This window comes from Lottia gigantea (assembly GCF_000327385.1).
Source record: "Lottia gigantea unplaced genomic scaffold LOTGIsca_39, whole genome shotgun sequence".
NCBI lineage: Eukaryota > Metazoa > Mollusca > Gastropoda > Lottiidae > Lottia > Lottia gigantea.
Genome location: NW_008709333.1, coordinates 1,039,888 through 1,052,205, shown reverse-complemented (window position 1 = coordinate 1,052,205; position 12,318 = coordinate 1,039,888). Strand labels below are relative to the sequence as shown.

Genomic DNA, 12,318 nt, shown 5'->3' with positions numbered 1-12,318 from the left:
TCAGAAAGATATGTCAATTCTGTCCTTGTTATTCAACATGAATACGAAAGAAAATACAATGTTATTGGTAAACGGTAAAGAGAATGGAAATCAGAATCACCACGGTGGCCAATCAGATGAATTGGATATCTGCCAATTGTGTTATTGTCTGCTGCTAGAAAATTCATGGAATAAAGATGAGATCTGTTCCTTGATGAATATCACATGTTGTTATAGGTGACATCAGACTCCAGAATATATTTTCTGCAGGTTCCAGTAAGTTCTTCAGTTTGCGTTTGTCTTTTGTATTGCCAATGATAGTTCCTGATTTTTTTCTGTATCATTTTGGAGAGGAATTTTATTTATAATTTGTAGTTACACGTTATTCATCAGGTGACAACAGGTTTTAGGAATATTTTCTGTAGATTGTAGGAAGTTTTGTAGCTTGTGACACAAAGTTCAGGATATTTTTTGCAGTATGAGTGTATATATTTCTTCTATTATTGTGAAGTAGAATTTTTTTTTAATTTTCACAGTCATAAGTTATTTATTGCATGACAGAATTTTGTGAAGTAGGATTCCAGGAATAACTTCTAAATTGTGTAAATTAATACCCAATATTTCGGCAGTTCATCAAACAGGTCTGAAGTTTTTGGTGGTGTAGCACAAGCCTTATCTCTTGTATATTTTTCTCAAAGTGTCAAGCTCCTGACTGGGTTATTCTGGTAGTGGATTGTTTTTTATAGTTTGTCTTGAAGTCTTGTGTTAAAGTTCCAATACTCAATTGTTTATGTTTTATATTTACAGTTTGTCTAACAATAACGTGATGAACAGTGTCAAAGACTTCCAGGATACAGTGCCATGATGTGGAACTATATATGTTAATGATTATAATGTTTTATATTTACAGTTTGTCTAACAATAACGTGATGAACAGTGTCAAAGACTTCCAGGATACAGTGCCATGATGTGGAACTATATATATTAATGATTATAATGTTTTATATTTACAGTTTGTCTAACAATAACGTGATGAACAGTGTCAAAGACTTCCAGGATACAGTGCCATGATGTGGAACTATATATATTAATGATTATATGTTTTATATTTACAGTTTGTCTAACAATAACGTGATGAACAGTGTCAAAGACTTCCAGGATACAGTGCCATGATGTGGAACTATATATATTAATGATTATACATGTTTTATATTTACAGTTTGTCTAATAATATCATGATGAACAATGTCAAAGGACATGGAAGTAAAATATCACCCGTTGTTTCAAGTAAGTAATCAAACATTTTGACTGATCAATTTACAAATTTGACAAAATTGATTGCACTGCATCAACCAAAGTTATCTGAGAATTTGCCTGGGAGAATTTTTGATGTCAAGGCTCTAAGACCTATCAGATTAAACTCTTTTTAGTCACTATTTTACACATGAAATAATACAATAATATACTTACGGTTTTTTAATGTTCTACAAATGCTTGTATCAGTGAGCTCCCGCAGTAACTTTTCTCATTGCCTAAAATTCAGTATTTGAAAGGTAACCCTCATTTCCAAAACTACCTGAGGGATTGTTTATCCAAAACAAGAGATGTCCACTATTTATATAGAATACACTTTATTTTTCAGATATAACTAACGTGTTGACGTCACCCCTGGTCCCTGGTGCCTTCACCCCGACGCTAGGACCCACGCCCTCCCTCCAGCCTACCGCTAATAGCTGGACTGGATCCTCATCATCCAAACCCTCCACCTTCCCTTCCAAGGGTCATATAGTTCTTCCAAAACTTAAAAAATCAAAAGGTAAGGTGATCGAATCAAATTTTGGTTGCAAACTTGTTGATACCTTGGCCAGGCCCTGTTTCTCAAAAAATCTTACAATCAAATTTTATTTGAAGGTGGTTGATTTTTAAACATTTCACAAATTTTAGTCGAAAAATATGTTTATTTTGGAAACTTTTTGTTATTAGCCATTTGTTAGTGACAACATTCACTGCTCAACTAACATTCGCTTATACATACATAAAAATGTAGTAGTACTTATAACATGATATAAAGAATTTCCTTTGATGTTTTCCTGGTATAAACAAGTGGGAGGAGCTTAGCTGTTCTATAACAAGGTTTAATTCAGGCTCTGTGTTTAAATCTGTTAACCCATGAAAACTGCTAGAAATATAACTTATCTGACTATAAAATTTCAGAGAAATCAAAATCAGAATTACCAAATAAATTTTTGAAACCCGTTGTAAATCCTGCTGAAATAGAAGACTGTTGTATTTGTTGTGAAAAGTTAAACACAGAATCAGGGTATGGTAACAGTAACCATAGCGATGGTGAGGTGGTAGCTTTGTCGCTATGTAACCACATGTTTCATCGTCAGTGTTTAATGGCCATGTATAACAGTGGCCCAAAGGTACGTGGTCTGTATTTAAATATTATTTATGAAAAATTAGACACAGATAGGAAAATATTACGCATGGCTTCGTGGTTTGGAGGAGCTGACATGGAAAAGTTATTCGGATTGGACAATAATGGCACCATCTGCTACAGCCCTGTTCAGATTGCTCCAAAGTTGGAATTAAAGAAGACATCTGCCAAAAATCCTCTCCATAGCATACTGCATGGCTTTGCTTGTCATCATTAGCATAACAAGGAGCAGGGAATACTGTTACCTTTCATCCCATTTTGCCTCTTTCCCTACTAAATGAATCAGATGGTATTTTCTCAAACATATTTCAAAAATAACTTTATAGGATGGTAGTATACAATGTCCCAACTGTAAGAAAATCCATGGTTTAAAATTGGGCACGTGCCCTGGGGGTGAGATGGAGTATTGGACCCTACCTGAATCATTACCAGGTCACAGTGATTGCGGCTCTATTTGTGTTCGATATAATATTAGATCGGGAACTCAGGTAAGTCTTGTTATTTGTTTACAGCAAGGGCAGTAATCCATGATAGAATAGAAACATTCATAAGAATGGTAGAGTAAGATTTTTATATTTTCTGATAATCAAATATCAAGAAGTTATAAAAGCAGGTCAATTAAACGTTAGTTGTATAAATCATCAATAATCACTGTATATGTTCTTTGTACTGTGGGTATTTATGTTGTTTATCAATTGTCCATGTTGCATAGAGCATCTGAGCATATTTGTATCCGAGATCTCTCTTCTTCCTAGTTGAGGTGATAATAGAGACTTTTTTATTAATATTACCTTGTTTGTAATTTTCAGGGTCCAGAACATCCATCACCTGGTTCAAGATATTCTACATACGGGTTCCCTCGTGTTGGATATTTACCTGATAATGAGAAGGGTAGGAAGGTGGGTATAGCTAAAATATTGTTTTATCACTGATGAATTTAAAAACAAAATTGTCCATTCCTAAAGTCCTACATGTATATCCTGAATAAAGTTCAAGTTTGTTCTGCTAGTGCTTATAATGATAAGTTGGAAAAGGGTAATAATCGTGATGCCTTAAGAATGACCATGACTTATGATGCTTTCCTCTAACACTGGGTTGGAACGCTGTTTTTCTTTACTAGCTTAGCTAGTAGGAGTCTCATCTTTGTGGGATTACGGGGCTGCAGGTTTTGATCCATCTAAAATACTCAACCCAAAGTAAGCTCATAACGCTTTTCACTGTATGCATGAATTGAAAAACCCTGCAGTTAGTTGGATTATTGTCTTGGGGATTAGGTGCTATGGGCAAGAAAAATTCTCATCCACAGTCATTTCTTTGGAGAGTCCAGGTACCAGCTTTCAATCCCTATGACCTAATATAGTGTTTTTTTCTATTTCAGGTATTACAGTTATTTATTGTTGCGTGGAAAAGACGTATCATGTTTACAATTGGAACATCATCAACATCAGGTTATCAAAATACAGTCACGTGGAACGAAATACATCATAAAACTGAGTTCGGGTCTAATAATTCTGGACATGGATATCCCGATCCTAACTATTTAGATAATGTGTTGTTGGAACTATCCGTTCAGGGCGTTACCGAGGAAGATTTGAACGATGCCTAACTCGTGGATAAAATTTATTCCCCTTGTTGAGTGCCACAAATGCCATTATTTAGCTCCTGTGGAAGTTAACACTATGCTTATTGATAAGGATATCTCTAAAAATACTCTGTTTTTACTTTGTGAAAGAAAAAAATGTGCTCTAATAGGTCGTTTTTTAAGATATATTGAGTGCAAGAGGCGGGGGTAATTTGTCAATCAGTGTTAGAGGTGTGACTAAGTATATCAATCAGTGTAAGAGGTGGGACTAATTTATTAATCAGTGCAAGAGGTGGGACTGTTTGTCTGTGCTAGACTAGACTAAGTGCTAGAGTCAGAACTGAACAATATTGGAGAGAGGTTGACTTGTCAAACTGTGTCAGAGGCGGGACTTGATGTTCAGAGTTAAAGGCTAAACACTCTGATAGATTAATATGACAACCTGTGTTGAGGTGTCAATCAGCAGTAGAGGCGTGACTAATAATGTAAATCAGTGCTAGAGGCAGAACAATTTGTTAAAAGTTCAGTCCACAAGATTGGAGACATTTCACAGATAGTCAATAACAAAGCAAATGGTGCAAAAACCAAATAATATACAAGATTGTGTGATAACTAATTTGTGAACATGCTATACTTCTGATATATTTCTAGTTATGACTACAACATGTAAAATGATTTATATATTGCAAGGTTATTTTTTTTATTGTTTACGATGATGACATAGTGCTGTATGCTAAGTCCCCTTAAAAATGATTTTGATATTCTTTGAATTTGACCAAACCAATGGCCAAGGGCATTTCTGCTTATCAAAAGGTTTTATGCCTTTTGTCCTCTGAAAGAGCTGCTGTTATAGCATTTCCGTTCTTCTTTTCTGCATCATGTGGGCTTAGGAAGACGTGGATTTGTTAGACTTAGAGGCTGTATAAATTTTGTATAAGAAAGATGTGTGTTTTATGATTCAGAAAGCAGCATGACCCAAGACAAGTTACTCCTCTGAATGTTTATGTAAGGAATGGTTGTTTGATTATTGATAGTTTAACTGAGTGTATTTTGTATAGAATTGTTTTCTATTTATAAATCTTGAATATCAATATCTTGGTAATTCAGTTTCTGATCTCCAGAAATCATCTTGAAAATGTCACGAACTTAGTCTTATACCTTGACTAAAATAGCCACATTTCATGGAATGCAGCATATTGGATTGCATGTCGGAGAATTCAACCAATCAAAGCCTTCTATAGAGAGATTATACATGATTTATTGTTTATAGACTTTCTGTCAAGGACTGATTGGCTGAAATCGCAAGTATACAATCCAATCAGATCACTGCATACAAGAAAGGGGGCTATTGCAGTCAAGACTCAAGGTATTAGACAGTTCATCATAGATTGACATTGTGAAGACATCAAGAAAACTGCCCTGTGTTTATGCCCATATCCAGTGAAATAATAAAGGGTAAACTACAAATTTTGAAGATTTATTCAATAATTAATATTTTCTATACACAATATTTATACATCAACAATCATACATACAAAGAAATAACTTTACATTTAGAGACAAACTTCTTGGATTGTCAATCAAATTATTCAAACATACAGTATGAATATTTTCCAAAGTTTCAACTGTTGAATCTAGTGGCTCTAGTTACAGAACACCATCAACAGCATTGAATATATGCCACTGACAACTTTTGGAAGTAGCATTTCAACCTTTTAAGCAAGGATTTGATTGAGCACTAAACATCTGAACCGTTTCAACGACCTAGAATCTGTTGGTGAAAGCTCTTCTCTGACAGATCCATCCAGCACCATTTTGTGATTATAACTTGTTGAATCTCACACATACGAGACATACGACAACTCCATAACCAAATCACAGATAAATCAAGGTGACAGCACTATAATCTTGAAGGTCAAGGTTGGGGAAACTGGGGCATGGACATCCCCTGTGAGGCGAACCCCAGCCCTACACCACGATGAGTGTGCGTCGACATTCTAGCGAATTCATAGTCTTTATCTAAACGGGCGAATAACTCTTCACGTTTTAGTCTCTGTTCCTCGGTCAAATCCTCATCTGCTATGGAAGCGTCCTCACCCATTCCCATCAGTTTACGGAATTTAGCCCCCATTTTACCATCTTGATCAGCTTTGAAGGCTGTTCCTTGCCACTGATCTGGTATCTCCTAAAAAATATAAGGAACAACACAGTTAACAACACATTCCTGTCTATAACTAACAAGTTAAAGTCTTAACAGATTAGCTATGAAATGAGTCTAGTAGAAATCAGCAATCCTGTCCTATGATCAGATAGCAACACATTTCAGAGAGATATGCTATTGTCTACTGTTCAGTTATTCTCTTTTTTTTATTGTCGTATCAAGATTAAACTAAAGAGAAGACAGAACATAACTGTTTTTAGATAACAATTTGTTAATAAAGCAAGGGAGCAGACTTTCATGTCTTAATTGACCTCATCACAGCCAAGAGAAACTGATGAAAGACTGTTACGATTAATTTCCTGTAAGTAAATCTATACACTAACCTCTTTCTTTTCCTTTTTAGACCAGAGTAACTTCCTCTTCTGCACCTGTTCAGCATATTTTAATGGATTTACAGCTGCTGGATTATAATACTTGGGAACTGCTACACCAGTCATTTCTTGTGCCTTAAAAATAACACAAAATATTCTTAAAAGATTTGAAAATTTCAGGACTGTGTTTTAATTTTATTTCTGCATTTCCTGATATATCTTTGTATCATTGGCCAATGTAGAATCTTGTCCACAAGGCTAATTATCCTTATTTAGGGTCTGGGTTTGTTAAGGTAGTCTATTTTAGAGTGTCCACAAGGCTGATTATCCTTATTTAGGGTCTGGGCTTGTTAAGGTAGTCTATTTTAGAGTGTCCACAAGACTAAATATCTATGTTTAAGGTCTGGGCTTGTTAAGGTAGCATATTTTAGAGTGTCCACTAGACTAATTATCCTCATTTAAGGTCTGGGTTTGTTAAGGTAGCATATTTTAGAGTGTCCACAAGACTAATTATCCTCATTTAGGGTCTGGGTTTGTTAAGGTAGCATATTTAAGAGTGTCCACAAGGCTGATTATCCTTATTTAGGGTCTGGGTTTGTTAAGGTAGTCTATTTTAGAGTGTCCACAAGAATAATTATCCTCATTTAGGGTCTGGGTTTGTTAAGGTAGTCTATTTTAGAGTGTCCACAAGAATAATTATCCTCATTTAGGGTCTGGGTTTGTTAAGGTAGTCTATTTTAGAGTGTCCACAAGAATAATTATCTATGTTTAAGGTCTGGGCTTGTTAGGGCAGCATATTTTAGTAGGTCCACAAGAATAATTATCCTCATTTAGGGTCTGGGTTTGTTAAGGTAGTCTATTTTAGAGTGTCCACAAGAATAATTATCCTCATTTAGGGTCTGGGTTTGTTAAGGTAGCATATTTTAGAGTGTCCACATGGCTAATTATCTATGTTTAAGGTTGGCCAATACAACATCTCTTGAAAGGTTCACAAATCTATCAACATTAATTCTGAAACTAACAATATAGACTAATCTTAGAATCCTCCTCCATTTTATTCGGATTTAATATTAGAATTTAAAAGAAAATCTCTTACCTTCTGTTGCATAGCTGCCATGGTTTGTAACAGAGCCATTTGAGGTGTTACATGTGAATCTCCATTAGGGTCAACTTCTGAAAAATAACAAGATTTTTTTATGTATAGTTATATATTATTTGATCATTTGCTACGGTGATATATCTTAGACCAAAGCGACAAGGTCCTGTCTAACATTCAGTCTATCAGAATGAACCTAATACCCCTTTTACACTCGGCTCTGATTAAGTGCGCCAGGCTATGATTGGTGCCTGGCCCACTTTAATTTTACTAGAGTAAACGGAATAAAGCGAGCCAATTTAATAGGGGCCTGGCACTGCAATAAGAGGTGGGAAAAGGTCCGGATCGGTGCCCGGCCCATTTCAATTTTACTAGTCCATCCGGGTCAGGCTCTCTTTATCGGGGCCTAGTATAAAAGGGGTATTAGACTCCTCACAACATGGGTCAGAATTAGGTCCAATACACCAAAGTGACATGGTCCTGTCGAACTTTCAGCCTCTTGGGACAAATAAACACTCCTTATTTTACATGGGTCAGAATTAGGTCTACCACAAACTACCACAAAGTGACATAGTTCTGTTTAACGGCCCATGGGAATAGTGATATTAATTCAAAATGACCTACCTCCAACACCATCTAATAATTTGCCAGCTTTGATGAGATCCTGTCTCATCTTCTCCCTAAATGTCATTGGTTTCTTTGCTAAGGTACCACTAATCTTCTTCTGATAGGAACTAATGGGGACGGACTTATACCTAGGACTGGGACTTCTACTACGACTATAACTTCTTCGTCTTCTGGGACTACGACTGCGTCTATGACGTCTTCGTGGACTACGACTTTTACTGCGATGGCGTCTGGGGCTCCGGCTTTTGCTTCTATGTCGTCGTGGACTACGACTTTTGCTTCTGTGTTTTCGTTTATGAGATCTGTCGTGACTTCTGCTACGATGTCTGTGTTTATCTCGTGATGATCTTCGTTCTTTAGACCCTCGTTTTCTATCACGTGACCGACTCCTGTGTCGTGATGAACTTCGTTTTCGTGATCGACTTCTACTTCGTTTTGAATGTGGGCTTCGATGTCTTCTTTTCTGAGGGGAGAAAATATCCGGTTAACTTATCTCATAATTTGTTTTTGTCAAAGTCATGACTCTTGAATAAATAAAGAAAAGCATAACTTTACCAAACAAATTGCCAACTTAATAACTTTTAATATATTCTTTCGACACCAGCTATATATCTGTGACAGTTGAACTCTATCAACATAATAAAAATAGTTATCTTTAAGTTCATCTATTCTACTGTCACTTTCTTCTTTATACCACTTTGATTATGAAATTTAACTGACCTCTTTTCTAGAGTGTGACTTCTTATCTCGACTTCTATCTTTAGATCTTGAACGACTTCGCTTATCTTTGGATTTTCTGTGTCGTCTTGGTGATACTGATCTTGACCTTGATCTTGAGGTGGAACTTCCCTTGCCACTATCCTGAAAATAGTGCTATAAATTAGAAAAGAAAAGATTAGTAAATATTTGAGGCTAACAAATCTTGAAATCGTGACAGGTGTGCGATGGGGATTTTATAATGAGTCCAGAGATTTTCTGACAAAGGCCCATGATTTGATCCTGTTACTGAGCAGGTGAAATATGTCAATTAAGTTCTGTAAGCTTCTTAAAATTGGACTATAATCAAACCCTTACAAACTGAACACAATTATGTAATTATAATAATGGGACCTTATTCTAGAAAACATAGCAAGCAGAAAATCCTGAATAAGAGATAAAGTAATCTGATTGGTTAAAAAAACTAAATTTAAAATCAATTTTAGTGATTGACAAATCAGATGACTAAATTCATCTAAGTTAAGCTTTCAAGAATAATGTCCCAGACACCCATTTCTCAAATCTTGACAAAATTTATCAATAGACTAAGTATTCACTCAGATAATCTCAAGATTTTTCGAGAAATGTGGGCCAGAGTATCTGATATCACAAATATAACCCATACATTATAATATCACAATAACAGAACAAAACTGATTAAATATTCATGACAAACCTCGATGCAACTTACCTCCCTTTAACGGACTTACAATTGACAACATGATCGTGTTGTCAACGTTATGGAATTGGTGGAACAGAACGGCTTTCAAATTGCAGGATACCTAACGATATGCAAGTAAGCAGGTCAGTATGTACAACAATGTTTGGGTGGAGATATCAACCCTACGCCTATGCTTAACTTTTTTTTGATAAGTCTTTTACCCTCTGTTCATGTTTTGTCTGATGTGGGCATATATTACCCATAACCTTTTGACTGATTTAGATAACTATATTGGTATTTAGAGTGAATAGTCAATTCAATTCATAGCTAAGCCAATACAGTAGAGGACTATTCCCATTCGGTATGATATAAGACTTGAACATCAGACGAATATATACCAGTTTATAGTACAAAATATAATCAACCATCTGACAAAACCCAGCAAATATACTACCATTCATTTATCATTACCTTTTTAGGACGGAAAGCTGCTGGTGCTTGTTCACTCTCTTTCTCTTTGGAAATGGTTTCAACTTCAGTGTGCAATATGATCTCTGAAAAGGAAAGCAAAGTTTCAAATTTAACATAACATTTAACATTCAGTGGTCCTTGAAATAAGGGAACAAAGTTCTAGCGAAATTAATTCCCAAAAAACTGCAAAGTCATTAATGCAAAAGCCATCTGTATATTATGTTGCAAATGGAACAATAACGCAAGTGTTCCAAATACACATACTAGGTTTGAAAACTATTTTGATGTATATAAAATTAAATAAAGCATGCCAGGATTGAATTGAACTCAATCAGATAATCACTAAAAAATACAAAATAGAACAGAGCTAACACAGGAATCAAATAAGCCACTAACCTGGTGAAAAAGATTTGGAAGACGCATCAGAACTGGAACCAGATTGAACCTCAAACGAATACGTCTCACTGGCTCCTTCAGAAAACTTTCGTTTCACTTTCTGTTCACCACTCGTTCCTACAGCATCATCTTTACTCTCTAATATAGCATCTCCGTCAATTAACTTTTCAAATGAGGCCCACTCATCTTCTAGACTTCTTTCTGTCGTCATTTTACTAGAGCTAGACTGAAAAATAGCAAAAACATTGAAATCTTGGCAAAATGTTCTGGACAAATGGTTTTCATTCAATCAATCTCGCATTTTTCTTTCTTGAACTAAATTTTTAGAACTGTCGCCATTATTATGACATATTCCTCCTCTCAATGCACCAAAGTTATATTTTGTCAGATAAATTTTAGGTGGCTGTATAAACTATTTCAGTATATCTAATATCTCTTAAGAGGTGGTAAAACTTACACAATTAGTAAGAAAAAACTTAAAACTTCAACCCATTTGAAGAATACTCACAACCCTTGTACAATCTTTCTTTTAACGATTGGCGCCATGTTGGATTTCACTTGACATCAAGTCATGTTTGACTTCTTGTTAAATTTAAATTAAAAAAACAAATTATCTAGTGTTTGAAACCCAGCACAATTTTTAGAAACTTATTTTAGGGTTTGTAGACATTGGATCAATGCAATGCAGTACAATTTGAAAATGGAACCAGGAAAGAAAAACTTATTTTTTAATACAAAGAAGTCTTTTCTGTCGTCAATAGGCCTATAAATATACCTACCATCTCTGACATGCCTGAATCAACTGCAATATTAGGCCTATTTGAAAAGCAGCAGAGGCAGTTGATTGAAGGCACAGTTTGGTCAGGAAGTCAGATAATATAAAAAGCCAAGGGTCAAGGTTTTTGCTGCACTAGATTTATGACTAAGCCATTCACAAACCTTAAATATTGGCAGGCGCAAGTTTCTACCTTTATGAATGATTTCCCCATAACGATTTACATCAGACAATAGGTCCATCCATCGTTGACACCCTCCCCCTTTTTTCATAATAAAAAAAATCCATATTTTGAGACGCAATTAGAAGCGCAATTTTACACTTACTCCCAAATTTGTTCATTCAAAATCAGAAAAATTCTCAAAGCATATAGTTACCTGATAATTTTGGTTCAAACTTGGCGATTGTTTCGAGTTTTCGTCGGTATAACCAGCCAGAAGATCCATTCTCCTGAACGACTCTGAACAAATATGGCGACCAAGAAGGAATGTTAAGTACCCGGATGAAATGACGCGTTACTTTATGGAAAACGTTAGCCTCCAATATTGATTAGTTAACAAAGCACAAGAAACTGTATTCAGAACAAAACTCAATCAGGCGACACTCTTTATATTTGGCATTGATTGTTGTCATTAGCAAGTAATTAGAGATAATCTCATTAAATACTAGCTAATTAATACAATGTTGATTGCTGATTTTTCTTGATAAAAACCTTATTGTCATATTGGATTACCACGAATAAAACATTTTGGTGTTGATTTTTTGACATTTTTTAAAATACCAGATACCAGAAATACAACTTTGAGATGTCGTTCAAATCTTATAATTTACAATTTAAAGCCAAAGAAACTGCTGCTTATATTCTGGCAAATTTTTATCCATTGTACACTGCATGGCACTGTCGTTCTCCATTACCCCACAATGTGGAAAAGTTAGAAGTAAAACTCCAGCGCATATGATAATGAATATCTTTAAATCACACACAGTTTTTTCAGCTGCAAGA

The 12,318-nt window shown here is 35.3% G+C and overlaps 2 protein-coding genes across 2 annotated transcripts; one reads left to right on the top strand and one right to left on the bottom strand.

Moving 5' to 3' along the window:
* Window positions 1-2,195: 2,195 nt before the first annotated feature.
* On the top strand, window positions 2,196-4,025 carry LOTGIDRAFT_122173 (hypothetical protein; the record flags this gene model as incomplete). Its single annotated transcript, XM_009059441.1, has 4 exons — window positions 2,196-2,405; window positions 2,746-2,907; window positions 3,229-3,318; window positions 3,798-4,025. Coding segments are annotated over 4 exons (690 nt in total), but the record flags the coding sequence as incomplete, so codon positions are not given.
* Window positions 4,026-5,462: 1,437 nt separating this feature from the next.
* On the bottom strand, window positions 5,463-11,785 carry LOTGIDRAFT_233404 (hypothetical protein). Its single transcript, XM_009059440.1, has 8 exons — window positions 11,693-11,785; window positions 10,541-10,766; window positions 10,145-10,227; window positions 8,977-9,117; window positions 8,254-8,719; window positions 7,630-7,706; window positions 6,546-6,668; window positions 5,463-6,186 (listed from the first exon to the last, which is right to left on the bottom strand). Exons 1-8 carry the CDS (start codon window positions 11,759-11,761, stop codon window positions 5,917-5,919), a joined length of 1,455 nt encoding a protein of 484 aa, XP_009057688.1. The 5' UTR covers window positions 11,762-11,785; the 3' UTR covers window positions 5,463-5,916.
* Between the last annotated feature and the right edge of the window lie 533 nt (window positions 11,786-12,318).

Coding starts and splice junctions, on each gene's coding strand:
- LOTGIDRAFT_233404 (XM_009059440.1), bottom strand. CDS start 11,761: ATGGATCTTCTGGCTGGTTATACCGACGAAAACTCGAAACAATCGCCA. Junction 10,228..10,540: donor TTCCAAATCTTTTTCACCAG/GTTAGTGGCTTA, acceptor TTTCCTTTTCAG/AGATCATATTGCACACTGAA. Junction 6,187..6,545: donor CTAAAAAGGAAAAGAAAGAG/GTTAGTGTATAG, acceptor TATATTTTTTAG/GAGATACCAGATCAGTGGCA.